The sequence below is a fragment of the Histomonas meleagridis genome (genome assembly GCF_020186115.1).
Source record: "Histomonas meleagridis strain 2922-C6/04-10x chromosome Unknown contig_101, whole genome shotgun sequence".
In the NCBI taxonomy this organism is placed as follows: domain Eukaryota; phylum Parabasalia; order Tritrichomonadida; family Dientamoebidae; genus Histomonas; species Histomonas meleagridis.
The window spans coordinates 22,978-39,272 of NW_027150748.1; the positions used below are offsets into that span (position 1 = coordinate 22,978).

At 25.8% G+C, this 16,295-nt stretch overlaps 1 protein-coding gene across 1 annotated transcript; it reads right to left on the reverse strand.

The window, feature by feature from the left end:
- Positions 1–5,659: 5,659 nt before the first annotated feature.
- On the reverse strand, positions 5,660–6,016 carry GO595_000470 (uncharacterized protein; the record flags this gene model as incomplete). Its single annotated transcript, XM_067917856.1, has 1 exon — positions 5,660–6,016. The coding sequence occupies one exon, from the start codon at positions 6,014–6,016 to the stop codon at positions 5,660–5,662; it is 357 nt and encodes a 118-aa protein (XP_067779364.1).
- Between the last annotated feature and the right edge of the window lie 10,279 nt (positions 6,017–16,295).

Below are 16,295 nucleotides of genomic sequence, written 5' to 3' on the forward strand. Positions count from 1 at the left end.
ATAAAAATTCATCTTCATCTTCAAATGTTATAGCAATTGGTTGTTGTGGAGGTATTCTTCTATTAGCAATAGCTTTCAAATCATTATATAACTGAACTAATGAATCAGGTGGTATTTGACTTTTATGCATTCTAGTGTTAATCCTGCATATTTTTGATTTTCTAATATAAATTGATTAAATCTTTCATCTCCTATATAATTTATTAAAGCGTCAATATTATATTCAAGTTGCATTTTTTGATTATTTTGTTCTACTACTTGTTGTGCAATATCTGATTGTAATTGTGTTGTTATAGCTAATTTTCTAGTCGGAGAGAAATTACCACCAAACATTTGTTGTTGTATTTCCATTTGTGCTTGACTTTCTTGTGCATGTTTTGTGCTATCATTTATCGCTTTTATATCATCTGCTCTTCTTTGATTTTTTAATGCTTCTATTTTTGAATTAGCATTTTTCTGTATTTGTGCTCTGTGTTCATCAAAATTTATATATTCTAATTGGGCTTCTTGAGCTATTTTATCTTCTTCTGCTTTATCTTTTTCTTTTTTTTCTTTTGATTTCTTCTTGACTTTCTTCTGCTTGAACTTGTTTCTTAGCATTCTGTACAATGAATTTTTTATGTGTTGCACTGATCTCTGATTTAGGACTTATAGCAGTCTGTAGAGTATGTAATTTTTTAGATTCAATTTCTGCTACGACAGTATCTCTCTCTTGCTGAACTTCCATCTCACGTATTTTATCAAATCTGGCTTTTGCTCTAATACCTGGTTATTGTGCATCTCGTTCTGCCAATTCTTTTTGATAACTTGCTGTTATATCATTTATATATTTAGCATCTAATTGTTGATAGTCTTCAGGTTTTAACGTAATCATTCTTTTTAATTTTTCTTGCTCATACTGTTTTTTAGCTTCATTCTGGTTCTTTAATAATTCATTTTCATATCTGGCAATTTCTAACGCTTTTTGAACTTCTGCTCTTTTTTCATTAGCTTTAGTAAAATCAACTGAATTTAATACTTTTTGAAGAATTTCATTTTCTGAATTAACTTTATCAAGTTCTTTTTGTTAAGTAGATTTTAATCTATATTGCTCATTAGCTTCTATCTCATGTTGTCTATCTATAGTTAACATTTTAGCTTGTGCTAATTGTGCTTGTATGATAGCATTTTCATCTTTTAATTTATCTAAGCCTCATTTTAATTGAGTCTTACGTAACTCTTGAAAAGTTTTTTGATATTGTTTATTCTCTTGCTCATATTTTTTATTATACTCTTGTAGTGTTTTCAGTTGTTCTTCAGCTGTTTTTCTTCTCTCTTCCTCTTCTTTATATTTAGCTTCTGCTTCTGCTGTTTGTTTTTTCAAATCTACCTCTTGTTTGGCTATATCTTTCTTACGTGCTAATTCTTGTTCTTTTGATCTCCTTTGATTATTTAACTCTTGTTGTTTAATATCATTATCTAATCTCATTCTATTAATACTATCTAAGTTTACATTAGGAAAAGTATGTGAAATAATAGGCATTTGACCAATATTATTTAACATTTGAGATCGAGCACCTCTACCCCCTTCAGGGGTAGACCTTGTGTTACCATATAAGGAAGCTTTATTATTAATACTGTTATTATTAAAACTATTATTATTGTTAAGTTTAATAATCTTACGTCTAAAGTTTCTTTTTTAACGACTTTCTTATTCCTTTTAATATATTTCTTTGGCATTATTTATGTAAAAATGAAATAAACAACTTATTGTAGAGAAGCGATATAAGATCTCCATCCTCTTGGTTTATATCTATACATATAATCATTATTAACGTTATCAGATATATTATTATTAACGTTATCAAATATATTATTATTAACGTAACAGATATATTATTACTATCAATCTCATTAATATTATTATCCCCTGCATTACCCCCTTCAGGGCTAGATCTTGTGTTATCAAGATCATTATATGCTTCATTTTCATCTACTTGTTCATATATATCATTTTTCATATTTTTATATTTACGTTTGAACTTCTTTTGTTTTGTTTTCAAACGTTCGATTTTAGAATTTAAATCAATAATATGTTGCATTAAGAATGGATCATTTGAAAGATATATTTTATTATTTGGTTTGTTTATATCCTTTGAATCATTATATTCATTAACAACATTATATGTCATATCACCTGTGTTCTTTTTAATTATTCTAGCATTACCGTTCTTAAAAAGCATAACATCATAATATTTATTATCAATACCATTTTTTGCATTATTAATAATAATATCCTTTTCTTCTTTAGTTAATTTTTAAATAGGTTTCTTCTCAATGATTATGTGTTGGTCGTTATTTTTAAGGTCATTATTTTAATTAACAACGTTATTAATCTCAAGTTCTGTCTCTGTCTCTGGTGTCAACTCAACCTCTGTGTCTTGTGTACTAATTTATATAAAAATAAAAATATATATTATATATTTTTACATCACTGCAAGTTTTGGTGATGAAATTGATTGTTGAAAAAATTCTTTATTAGATAATTTATTATATATATTTTTACCAGCAGTTATGTAAGGTTGTGTTTTATCACTAATTACTTGAGCTTTATCTATAACTCTATCCGTTATCTGCTTGCCTCTGTCAACAGCGCCTTTAATCTTATCCTTTGATTTACCATCTGGAACCATATCTACTATTTGATCAATTTTATCTGTTATTTACTGTTTTTTACCTCTCTAATAGTCTGTATTGTTTGAGGCATTTTACTAATCATTTCAATACCTTTTTTAACATATGGTGATACTTTTCCAATTATTCTCTTTACTGGTTGTGCTATCTTTTTAACTAATCTTCCTGCACCTTGGATAAATTTCCTAATTCCTCCAAATATATTGTATAGTCCCATTTTAATTATAGAAAAATAACTATTATATGTAATAAAAAATATGCAAACATCTATAAATGATACTATTGATGAGACGCATTTTAAAACATATAAGCATGTGAAAAAACATGTTAAAAACAAACATTTAAATGTTAAGAGCAAACAAATTAAAGGTGTTATAAAGAAACGTTTAATAGATAAATTTATAAAAAGAAAGGATATTAAACCATATATGATAAAAATATTAAGTAACAGACCTAATACTTGGTTTCATGATCTGTATGATAACACTACTGGTAGAAATCCACGTTATTGGCATATATTTATTGGAACTAATAATAGATATGTCGTAGTATATCCTTCAAATAGTAAATCTGTCAAAGATATTAATTATACATTAAAACAATTTATCAATAAATATCATCCTGTAAAATTAACATCTGATGAAGAACCTGGTTTTTTAGATAAAAACAATGTAAAATTATTAACAGATAATAATGTTAGTATGCATATTATTTCAGATAAAAACCATAGTAGTTTAGGTATTATTGATAGATTTATAAGAACATTACGTGATATGAATACTCCAAACGAGAAATCTAAACATCAATCTCATGATGAAAAATATACTTATATAACACCAAAAAGGATGAATAAATTTATAAACATATATAATAATAGTTATCATTCTGCAATAAAATGTTCTCCTAATGAAATGTTTAACAATAAAGATTTAGAAAAAGAGTATATATTTAAGAGTTTAAAACTAGCAGAAAAGCAACAAAGAATAAAAGATTTGATTATTCCAGTTGGTTCTTATTATGTTAGATATATACTACCACGTCATGATGGAATACATAAGAAGAGATATCAAATAAGTAGAGAGATGTATAAAATTGATGATAGAAGAGGACACATGTATACACTTATAGCTAAAGATAGTTGTGTTATAACTAAGCCTAGATATCAATTAATTGTAGTGAAGAATAATGATAAACATAAACCTAAATTTGCGAATACTATACCTAATAAGTGGAATGGATCTGTGGTAAGGATATTATCATATGATAAAGCTAAAAATAAATATACTGTTTTGTTTAAAGTACCAGGAGATAAACCTTACAAAGACATTATACCAGTAAGCTATTTACGTGGAAATACTCCTCAAATAATGAGTGATATTGAGAAGGATTACTTTAAACAGAGTGATGAGTGAGTGATGACTGAGTGATCATTCAATGATGAATGAGTCAATATGTTATAAATTGATATATATGTGTTACAATGTAGCCTTTATTTTTAACAGTTAACTGTTACAAGGCCAACACCAGTAAAGAATATTGTAATCATCCGTTTTTTTGTATTGATACTTTGTCTCAACCTTGGTGTAACAGAATCTGGATTTGGTGCCCATTGAAAGGCATGATCATAATGCATATTAAACCGACTTTCATCAACAGTAATAATATTGGCAAAATTGTTTGGTTCATCTGCTTTAAGTATCTTTAAAAGTTCTTCTGATTCTTGGACCCTTTTTAATTTTTGTTCATTAGTGAGTAAATGAGGAATCCATTTTTTTGAATATTTATTATAATTCATTTCTAATTAGTTTCTCTTAACAACAAATTTATCAACGTGGAAAGCTTTTGCCATTACCTTGGTTGATGCATAAGGTTCATCATTGAAAAATTTAAAATTAATTCCTTAATATCGATTTTTGGCCTTCCACTCCTTGGGAGATCTTCGCCTGTGGTTCTACCATCCTTCCAGCTTTTAATCCAATATTTTATTTGGGTTTCAGAGTATGCTTCCTCCTTATACATTTCATCTAATTGCTTTTTGATTTTCCTGCAACCTTGGCCTTGTAGCATTTAAAAATGAATGATATACCTTTGCTCAATAGACATAATACCAATTATTTTAAACGTTCGAAAATTTAAACGTATATAACTTTTTACTGAATTTATATTTTTTAAAAATTTTTATATACTTAAATACACAAAAGTTTATACTTATATATAAATACCATTTTATGTTTTAATTCATTCTTAATAAAGAATTACAATAGTGGGTCGGGTACTTTTTCACCCCCCTGTATCTTGCACAGATGCACAGATAAAATGAAGCCTTTTGTACCAAAGCGCCTTTTTTGAACTTTTTTGGGGTTCTAAACTTTTTATGAAAAATAGATAAAAATAATATATATAATCATCTAATTTATAGTTTAACTAGAATATCTTCTTCTTCTATTTCATCTTCTTCACATTCCTTATCAAAATATAATTTATAATCAATAATATTATATAAATCAGGTATCTGTTCTCTTGATTTTAATGTATATATTCTGATTCTATTTTTATTTACAGAAGTATAATCATATAATTCATTATGTTCATCAATAATTTTTTGGTATTGTCTTGAAGTTATTTGTTTAACATCACAAGTTGAATTTAATTTCCTTGCTAAACCAGTTGACTTATATCCATCCACATGTATATCATCTAATGCGATACCATATTTAAACTTATAATAATTATCAACTATATATCTGTCAACAGCATTCAGATCAAGGTATTGTCTTTCCAATTGTTCATTATATTGTGTATTAGTATCAGCATTAATCTCTCTAATTAATTTTTCAGGGTTAAAATCACTAACATCTATTTGTGTTAACATGTAATGTAATAATAACTCCATATATTCCCTTACGTAAGTTCCTTGCTTAATAGGTTGTATTTGTTTACATAAATTATCAAAATATTCATCATCGCCACACCTACTATTATTGATTTAATAATAGATCAATTTTCTATCACCTTTCTCCTCTTGTACTGGATTTGGATAATTAGTAGTCATTGAATACTTAGCCCAACTATCTATTTCTATTTGATCAACACCTTTAGTTTCTTGAACAGTCTTCTTTTGAGTTAACTTACTCTTAATCTTACCAAGATATTTGAACTTTTCAGTTGCTTCTGGAGGCTCATTAATATTAATAATTAAATATCTGCCTATTAATCCATTAAATTTACCAAATACTTTATCCAAATCATCAACGTTAGCTAATGCAAAGTTTCCTAACAATTCACAGAATACTCCTATAGAAAATGATTTACCAGATCCTTGAGCGCCATATATTATTGGCATAGTTCCATTTTTAACAGTGATATTTTGAAATATATTACCCCACCATTTCATGAAATAATCAAATTTCTTCTCATTATTATTACAGACAATTGTTTTTATATGATTTAATAATGGTTCTAATTGTGAAAAATCATTACTATCAGATTCATTATACTTAAATCCTTGAAAGATATTAATAATTCTTTCATCATAACCCTCATATAATTTAGCTTCATCATAATCAAAGTATTTAGAATATTTCATAACTACTTGAGCTAATGATATATTATTATTGTTATTAATAGGTTTATAATGTTCTAATTTTTTCACTAATTTTTCATCATTAGTTTCTTTAATATACAATTGATCATTATGGATAGTCTTTAAAAACCATCTATCTTCAACAAATCCTACAACACCTCTCAAATCATTTAATAATTTGGAAAAATCTTTGATATTATGACTTCTATTAATTATATCAAGAAAATTCCAATTACTGTAATTAATATTTATAGTAAAATCTATTGAATCCTTACCATATTTTAACAAATATTCATTTCTAATATCACTATCTAAATGTTTAATTAATGAATAAAATCATTTATTATTATATTCTCTTTTATAATATATATTTAATATATCATCCACACTTTTCACTGGGTCATGCTGATGAACTCTAGTATCATACCATTTAATAAAGTGTTTTCTCAAGAAATCTTTACTGTATGGAGAATGATTATATAATGGAGCTAATGTTACCATATAAGTGTCATGATCAGGTGAGAAATTACTTAAAAATTCTTTCATTTCAACATTATCAAATTTAATTAATTCATCATTAAATTCAATATCATCTATTTTGGTATTTCTTATTTCCTTATCATTTCTTTTAACAGCTCTTTCTTCTTTGACTCTCTCTTCCTTAGTTTTAATCGTTGGAAATACAGTCAACCACATATCTTTATTGATAATTGATTCATTACCACGTATTTGAACTATTTGAGTATCTGGAGTTAAATTATTTAATATATACCCATGATTAGGTCTATTTTGTGGATCATTTTCTTTAAATATTTTATCAGATAATACATGTCTAAATACTTGTCTGCTATTTAATCTATAAACATTTGGATCACATAGCTTGTGAACTGTATATCTCCAGAAGCCTTTTTGTATAGTATATTTCATTATATTCATCAAATCTGTTGAAGATATAGATGTAGTATAATATACAATATGCATTGAAAGATAATGGTTTTCATTTGGTATTAATCTATAACCATATTTTTCTATATCTTTATTATTACAATATCCACCAATAGAATAATCGCCAAATACAGCTTTTAATGAATCTAACCAATCAATTACTTCATTATATTCTACTTCTGATGTGATGCTATCAAAATCAAAATATAAATGGACATATTCTTGTTTAATTATAAATTCATTGAATCCCTTAGAGAACTCATAATTGTTTATATCTTCAAATGTGATTTCATTAGGTACCCAATGATTTGAATAACCAAACTTAAGCCCATATTTTATAGTATTGCTTTTATTATTTTTATTTACTATAAAAGAGTAAGGCGTAGAATCATCATTTTCATCATTTGATAAATCTGAAAGTTCATTAAGTACTTCTTCAAAAACATTACTTTCTTCGCGGTCAAAGCTCATCTTATTTTATACAAATTAAAAAAGTAAAATTGATACCCAAAAAGAACACATTTCCTGTAATAAATACTAAACAACCTATTTCAAAATTATTAATATTATCAGTTTCATCTATAGGAGCATTATGTATAATAGTTTTATTTATTTGTCCACTTCCACTGCTTGATATTATTGCTACTCTATACTGAATATTAGAATAATGCCAAAATCCTAATTCATTTTGATAAGAAGCTATCCTCCAAGTATATGTTTCTGGTGCTTCTGTTGATTGATCATGATATACGAAATCTACAAATCTACCAGTTTTTAAAACAGCATTTTGATAAGGAACTATATCATTTGGTTCATGGGTATGGGAACTAGGTGTAAAAGTTGATGGTCTCTTAGTAATATCATTATAACTATGAGTATGACCATTTACTGAGAAAAAACTTACATTAATATTATTAATAGAATTACAATTTATATTACCATTATTTACATTAAAACTAATATTACCATTATTATTATTAAGTTTACCAAAATACATAGTATTACCAGAAGTTCTTATTCTCCAACTATAATCACTATCATCATTACTATCATGAAAATCAATGTACTGTCCAACTTCCATAACACCATCACTTTTAATAGTAGCTATACAAGGTATAGTGTTTAAATAATTTCCTGCTGAAGAACCGTTATTAATATAATAATTGTTAATTTTACCATTAATAGTAGTAATATCATTATTAAATTCTGTATGAATATGATTATTTAAAGAAAAATTATCAACAGGTATATCATTAATATACTTTACTTCTAGATTACCATATATTTTTAAATCGTTATTAATGATATTATGAGTATGATATATTAGACAAAAGTTATCAACATCTATATTATTAATATAATTACAATTTATATTACCATTAACAGTTAAATTATTATTAAATTCTGTATGATTGCTTAGTGCAAAGTTATCAGTGTCAATATTATTAATAGTATTACATTGAATATTACCGTTAACAGTTAAATTATTATTTATTATTTCATGAGTATGATTTATTAATGAATATTTATCATCGTGGTTATGTGTTATTAAAGAAATATTATCAGTGTCAATGCCATTAATGCTATTACAACTAATATTACCGTTTCTAAATATACTTACATAATTACCATCACAAACTTTAAATTTCAAACAAGTATAAATGTTATCATCAGAACCTACGTAGTGTTCTATTACACTACAATCATCTCCATATGGTAATACACCTATTTCCATTCTGATAGAATTACCTGTCACTTAGATCTATAAATAAACAATCTTTTTTAAATATTTGTATCATCTGAATATTTACTACAATCAATATTGATATTACGACTTGCTGTCAATATTCTATATGAGATATCATTACCTACTAATAAATCTTGTTCAATCTTAGTCCATTCACCATATTCATTATATGATATTCCTGTTAAAGCCTTATTTATATTAGTTGAATTATCATTTGTTACATATTGACCATGGGTATGAGTTGTTAAAGAAAAGTTATTAGTATCAATACCATTAATAGTTGTACATTCTATATTACCATTTATTTTTAGATCTTGATTAATTGACGTATAAATTTCATAAATATCTTCTTCCTCGATAGTTTCGACATAATCTTTATTATAAGTAATACCTGTTAATTTATTGTTAATATTAAATATATCATTACTTATCACGGATAATTCATCTAAATCAATACCATTAATAGTAGAACATTCTATATTACCATTAACCTTTAAATCTTGATTTATATTAGTATATATTTCATAGATATCTTCCTCCTCCTCTTCTACATTAATAATAGTATCAATTAAATACTTATGATATGTAATACCCGTATAATTATTTAAATCAGAGCTTATTAAGTAATTATCATGAGTATGATTAATAAATCTTTTATATATCTGACAGTCTACTAATGCCATACCTAATTCATTAGTTCTCTGTCCTTTAGAAACATCTTTATAATAATACTTCAAATTTTTAAAAATTACATTCATTTCAGGGAACAGATTTATTAAATAATTATATTCATTAAAACTATTATCGATATTAGTGTCATCTGGGCCAACTAAATCATCTAAGTTCTCGTCAGTTGATATATCATATTCATCAAAAACAACGCTTCTTACAGTTGGTATAGGAATATAACCTCTTGCTCCAGTAAATACATTTTTCAATCTACTTATTAACGAAATTGCCCAGGAACTATTTTTGATACTATTATATACTTTACTAGCTAGTTCAGCGAACTCTGCTAAAGACATAGCTACAGAAAAAGCATCTAATAAATATTCTAGCCAATTCTTTTTGTATCCTTCACCGTCTTCTCCAGGAGCTCTTGTCAATAGTTCTTGTATTTCATCATCATCTATAATCATTTGTTTTGTTAAATAGTATTCTGATGTTAATACTCCATCAACATTAACTATACCATAAGTATGTCCACTATCTTCTAACATGATACTATTACCATTAGGGAAATTAATTAATATATTGTTTTCTGTAATACCATCTTCTGTAGTATTATTATAAGTTGATATATTAACACCATTCTCAAATAATATTACATCAGAAATAGTTAAAATACCATCTTCTATAACAGCTATATTATTAGTATCAATTTCATTAATTTTACCATTAACAATAAGATCTTGATTAATTAATGTGTATTTTTCATAAATATCCTCCCCCTCATTAGTTTCTAATAATTCTTCGTTATAATAAATACCAGTAGTATTGTAATGAGTATGATTATTTAAAGAAAAGTTGTTAACAGATATATTATTAACTGTATTACAAGTAACATCACCATTAACTTTTAAATCTTGATTAATATTAGTATATATTTCATAGATATCTTCTTCCTCAGTAGTTTCTATATAATCCTTATTATAACTAATACCAGTTAATTTATTATTAATATTATCTAAATTAGCACTTGTTAAATAATCACTATGTATATGATCTATTAATGAATATCTATCATCATGGTTATGTGTTGTTAAAGAAAAGTTGTTGACAGATATGTTATTAATACTATTTGCTGTTATATTACCATTATTACTAAAACTTATTGTAGACCCACCTTTTGCTTGAAAACTCAGTGTATCAGTTAAAGCTCTAATTATTCTCCAAGTATTATCTTTATTATAATCATTATTATTATGAAAATCAATATATCCTTCTACTTCCATAACACCATCACTTTTAATAGTAACTATACAAGGTATCGTTATTGTTGCATTAGAACCTCCACCTATACTGTTACCAATATAATATCCGTTATAACTACTTGCTACTAAAGAGCCGTTAACAAGTAAATCGTTATCAATTTTTTTGTGTGAATGGTTTATTAATGAATATCTATCTCATGAGTATGGTTCTTCAAAGCAAGATCTTCTGTAGAATAGCCGTTAATAGTTTCTATCAATAAATTACTTATGCTAACATTATTATTTTCTTCATTAATTTTAACAAATTCTTTATATAAATCTAATACTTTATCAATATTACTAAACATTTGTTTTAAATAGACATTATTCATAATATTTGATTCTGTAATAATATCACTTACTAATATATCATTTATTAAAACAAGATTTTTAATGCTGTTATCTAATAGATTAATTATTATACGATTTCTTCCATAAGTAAATATAAATGATTTATCTATACTATTCATTGTTAATGAACATATACCATTGCTAATAGTATCTGCTGTTTTGCTATGATTAGAATATACAACACTATTTTTATTTAATAATGATTTTACTATATTTTCTAATCTTTCGTATTGTTGAAGTGTCATTTTATTATATAATAAATAAATATTTTTATTGTTAATAAATGTTAACTGAAAGACAACTTAATTATCGCGTGTCTGAATTATCCATAGAAGAAAATTATACTAATTTAGATATAGAAGAATATGAAAGAGATTTAACTAATGTAAATAAAAATGTTGGTTATACATTTCGTTATCCACAACGTTGGTTAGAGTCTCCTAGTCAGAATAAAGTAGTTGGAATAAGAAGACTCGATATAATACCTACTTCTCACGTAATTTCATTAAAATGTGTTATTAAAGATGGAACAGAAAACCCACCAGAAACTATTGTTAATATTCAAATTATGTATCATAATACTTTATTGAAAATAATTACTTATTTAATCAATTCTCTTAATAATGCATTTACTAATGATCCCAGTTTTGAATACATATATAAAGAAAAAGGAAAACTTATGATTAAATGTGATTATGAATTCAAATTTGTTGATCCTATTAATGGCGCATATGATACCAATATAGATAATTTCTTAATATTATTAAATCAAGATACTACAAACGATAATTATAGTATATTAAATAATCTCTCTAATGGTAAATCCTTTACTAATGTATGGGATAGAGAATATTTAGAATTCCATGCTTCATTCAGTGATAGTAAAAGAAGATTCATTGGCATTAAGGGTGATTTTTATGAAAAACCAACTGTTATATATAATGCACCTTCTGACGGATCTACTTTTAATATAAAATTTACATCTGATGGATAGAATCCTATATATCCTATTTATTGTAGATTTATCATACAATTAGTATTCATGTATAATTATAAGTAAACAATAGTATTAAAATGAACAAAAAAAATATAAGCGGCATCTAATGACAGCTGGTCTGAAGACCTTAATATTTTTATAATTATTTAAATGTTTTTATAGGATCATTACTCTCTGAACATATATTTTTATATTTATTATTAACATGATATATATATTCATTATCAATATTTTTGGCAATCCAATTATCAGCTGATTTAATATATATTTCTATAAATATATGCTCTATCTTAAACTGACCTATTTTATCGCCAATATATCCTAAGTTTTGTAATTTGATATAATTATCTTCAGATATCAATAAAGAATCAACTTTTGAATAATATACTTTAGATATTAAACTTTTAATATGATTCATTTTATCATTAAAATTATTTAATACTGATCTTGCAAATTGTGGATAAGTAAAGTGTTCTCTATAAGGTTTTATTGTATATACATAGTTATCTTTATCATATTTAATGACATAAGGTGCAAATCTATCAATATATTTATCAACATTAGTCTTTAACTTTTTATTAAAATTAGGTGGTTTTCTAATAGATGTTCCTCAACAAGTATTCATCATAAATTTTAATATAGTAGCCAATTTATCATTACCAGACTTTTTAGCTTTCATTCTTAAGTTATATAATACTTCTATAAGTTGCTTTATTTTAGTATTTTCTCCTTTAAAAGCACCGTTATCATCTGGTTTACCTGTAGGTATTGATATTACAGATGACATATAAGCACCGTTTAAATCTATATAGGGTGGCCGATAAGTAACCGGAATTTCCCCCCACATAATATATATCAACAAAATAAATATATATATAAATAGCTTGTATAAATTATTTTTATTGTTATGAGTTTGAGAATTTAATTCCTTTAGATCATAGAGAAAAATCGAAAAACGGCCACTGTACGTTAAAAATTGTACGTTAAGCAGATCGAACAAAGGTACGTCATCATGTATCTTCTACGCAAAAACATGAGGATTCTTGATATAGTCAAGGAACTCAAAGATGTATATAGGGACGAAGCCCTCTCAAAAACCCAAGTGTATTTTTGGGTTAAAGAGATAAAGATGGGCAGAGAAGATTTAAATAATCTGCCTAAGGAAGGAAGACCGATAGACGAACAATTAATCGTCTCAATCCAGGATCATCTCAAAAAGGAGCCATTCTCCTCATCTCGTAAGATTGCACTTGAGTTACATGTATCACATGATACAATATTAAGGCATCTTACTCAAACATTGGGATATAAATGTATGAATCTTCGATGGGTTCCGCACTTTTTGACCCCCGAACAAAAAAGTTGCAGAGTAAAATTGGCGAAGATTCTTATCCCAATTATTAAACAAGAAGAAGCAACAGGCTTCGAATTCTTATTAACAGGGGATGAGTCATTGTTCATATATCGCTACCAATATAAAAGTAAGTGGGTAGTTGATGTAGATGATCTAGAAGAAAGGGTTGAAGAAACCAATTTTTCAAAAAAGACGATGTTTACAATTTTTGTCAATGGAAAGGGGGTACAATTAATCGACGTCAAACCAACACACGTTAAAATTGACGCCAATTATTTTATAAATTACATTTTAATGAATATCGAAGGTTCTGAACTTATGAAGAAATCAAGAAATATGAAACACAAGCTCCTGGTGCACTACGATAATGCACCCTGTCATTCGGCGAAGACCGTTAAGGAGCATCTCAGACATTCGGGCCTCATTATTCTGTCTCATCCCCCCATATTCACCCGATCTAGCTATATGCGATTTTGGCCTGTTCGGAAGTATGAAGAGCTCTCTGGCTGGAGAGGAATTTGAAACAGAAGTTGATCTAACAGAAGCCATTAAAAAATTTTTCGCCTCAAAAAGTGAAGATTTTTATAAATCTTTGCTTCTTGAATTAATACGTCGACCTGAAGCCCGTGTCGCTAATAATGGAAACTACATTCAATAAACAATAATTTTTTTATTTATATACTTTTTTTCGAAATTCAACACACATCAAAATTCCGGTTACTTATCGGCCACCCTATATAATAATATTTCCCAGTTAAATGTATTTGTTGCCATATTATTTTTAGGAAATATACATTCATTACGTATTTTATTAGCTATATTACCTGATAACTCATATACACCATCAAAACACCCATATTCATACATTATTTTCAACATTAAATCACTATATCTATAGTATTTGACAACATCTATTTTATGGGGTAAATTTTTTAGTTATATTTATATCTATTAAATGTTGTAATTCATTTATTCTGTATTTTATTTTTTTATCATCATCTAATTCATAACCAAATAACTTTTTGCCGTGTTTCATTCTTTTGACGCATTTTGGTATATTCTTCTTATCAGGCACGGCTACTAGCCTGTAGCTGTTATAAGGTTTATTTACTGTTTTATAACTCCAGCATAATTTATTATAAGTATTAATATTTATAGGTTTTAATAAATTACATTGTTTTATAGTATCAATTAAATAATATATAGATATAGTTTTATCAGCATGTTCACCCGAAGGGTTCAAGCCAATAAATTGACGTTCTATAATCTTATTTTTACTATAATTTTTAATACTATCAATTGATATATTAACATTTTCATTTAACATATAATGATTATCTATAATGATTAATTTTATAGTTCTATCAAATTCTTTTCCATAATCTCTGTGAGTAAAACCTTTATTAGCCATATATCTAATATTAATATGAATTTTTAATAAATTAGATATATCTTTTACTTGTTCTAATGGAACTGTTCTAGTATTTATAAATAATGATCTTAACATATTAATTTCATTATCTGTAAATAAATTACTTGCAATAAATGATTGTATCAAACAAGACTCATTGATATATTCATTGTTGACGTTGTTGAAAATACCATATTTTGTAAGATCTATATCAGTAGTATTAATATAAGGGAAGAATTCTGGATTAACTCTTCTACCGTTCTTTAAATCTCTGAATTCAGATTTCATGAATTTAATATTTTTGAAAGTGTCTAATGCCAAAGTATTACTGTCACCAATATTATCTTTTTCATTAATAATATCATATAAAAAGTTAACTGTATTCATATTTCCATGATAGTAAGATATATTATTATCATCACTAATTACAGTCATTCTAATGTCTTTATTTATCTTAGCACCAACTGCCTTAATAGCATATATTAATGCATATAATATATCTTCTTTATTACTAAGGTCTTTGTTGTAAGTAAAATCTTTTTGTAATAATAATTTCTTAATTAATTCTTTAGTAATATTATTAATGGATTTATTCTGTTTTACAGGTTTCTCTACAGGTTCATCTTCAGATAATGCTATATTATAATAATCATTAAATGGATCACTATAATTGTATCCACTACGTTTATTGTGTTTTATTTTATATTGTAATTGATTAACTGATAAACTAACATTTTCATTACTCATTTCATCATTTACCTTATATTCAGTTTTAGTATTAATATGTTGAAAATTGTCTGGTAGTGTATAACCATATTTATTAAACAATTCTATTACTTGTTTTGTTGTTAGCTTCTTTGGCATTATATTTATTAAAAATAAAAAAAAATAAATTTTATATAAAAAAATATATTTACAAAATAATATTTAACACAGATGTTTTATATGGTTAAAATGTTTAATAAAATTATAGATTATACTATATCATCATATGATTATGAACATTATAATAGAATTAATGTAAACCTACCTGGACCACCTACTCGAAAATCTAAAATGATAATAACATCATTAACAACTAAATGTTCTATAGTCGTAATAGAAAAAGATGATTATATACAGATTAATGATACAAAATATACTTTTAATAAACAATATACTAATATTAATAGTGCATCATTTTTTACTATTATTAAATGAATTAATAATTGATACAGGAATTACTACAGAAATCGATGAATGTGAAATAATAATATTTTCC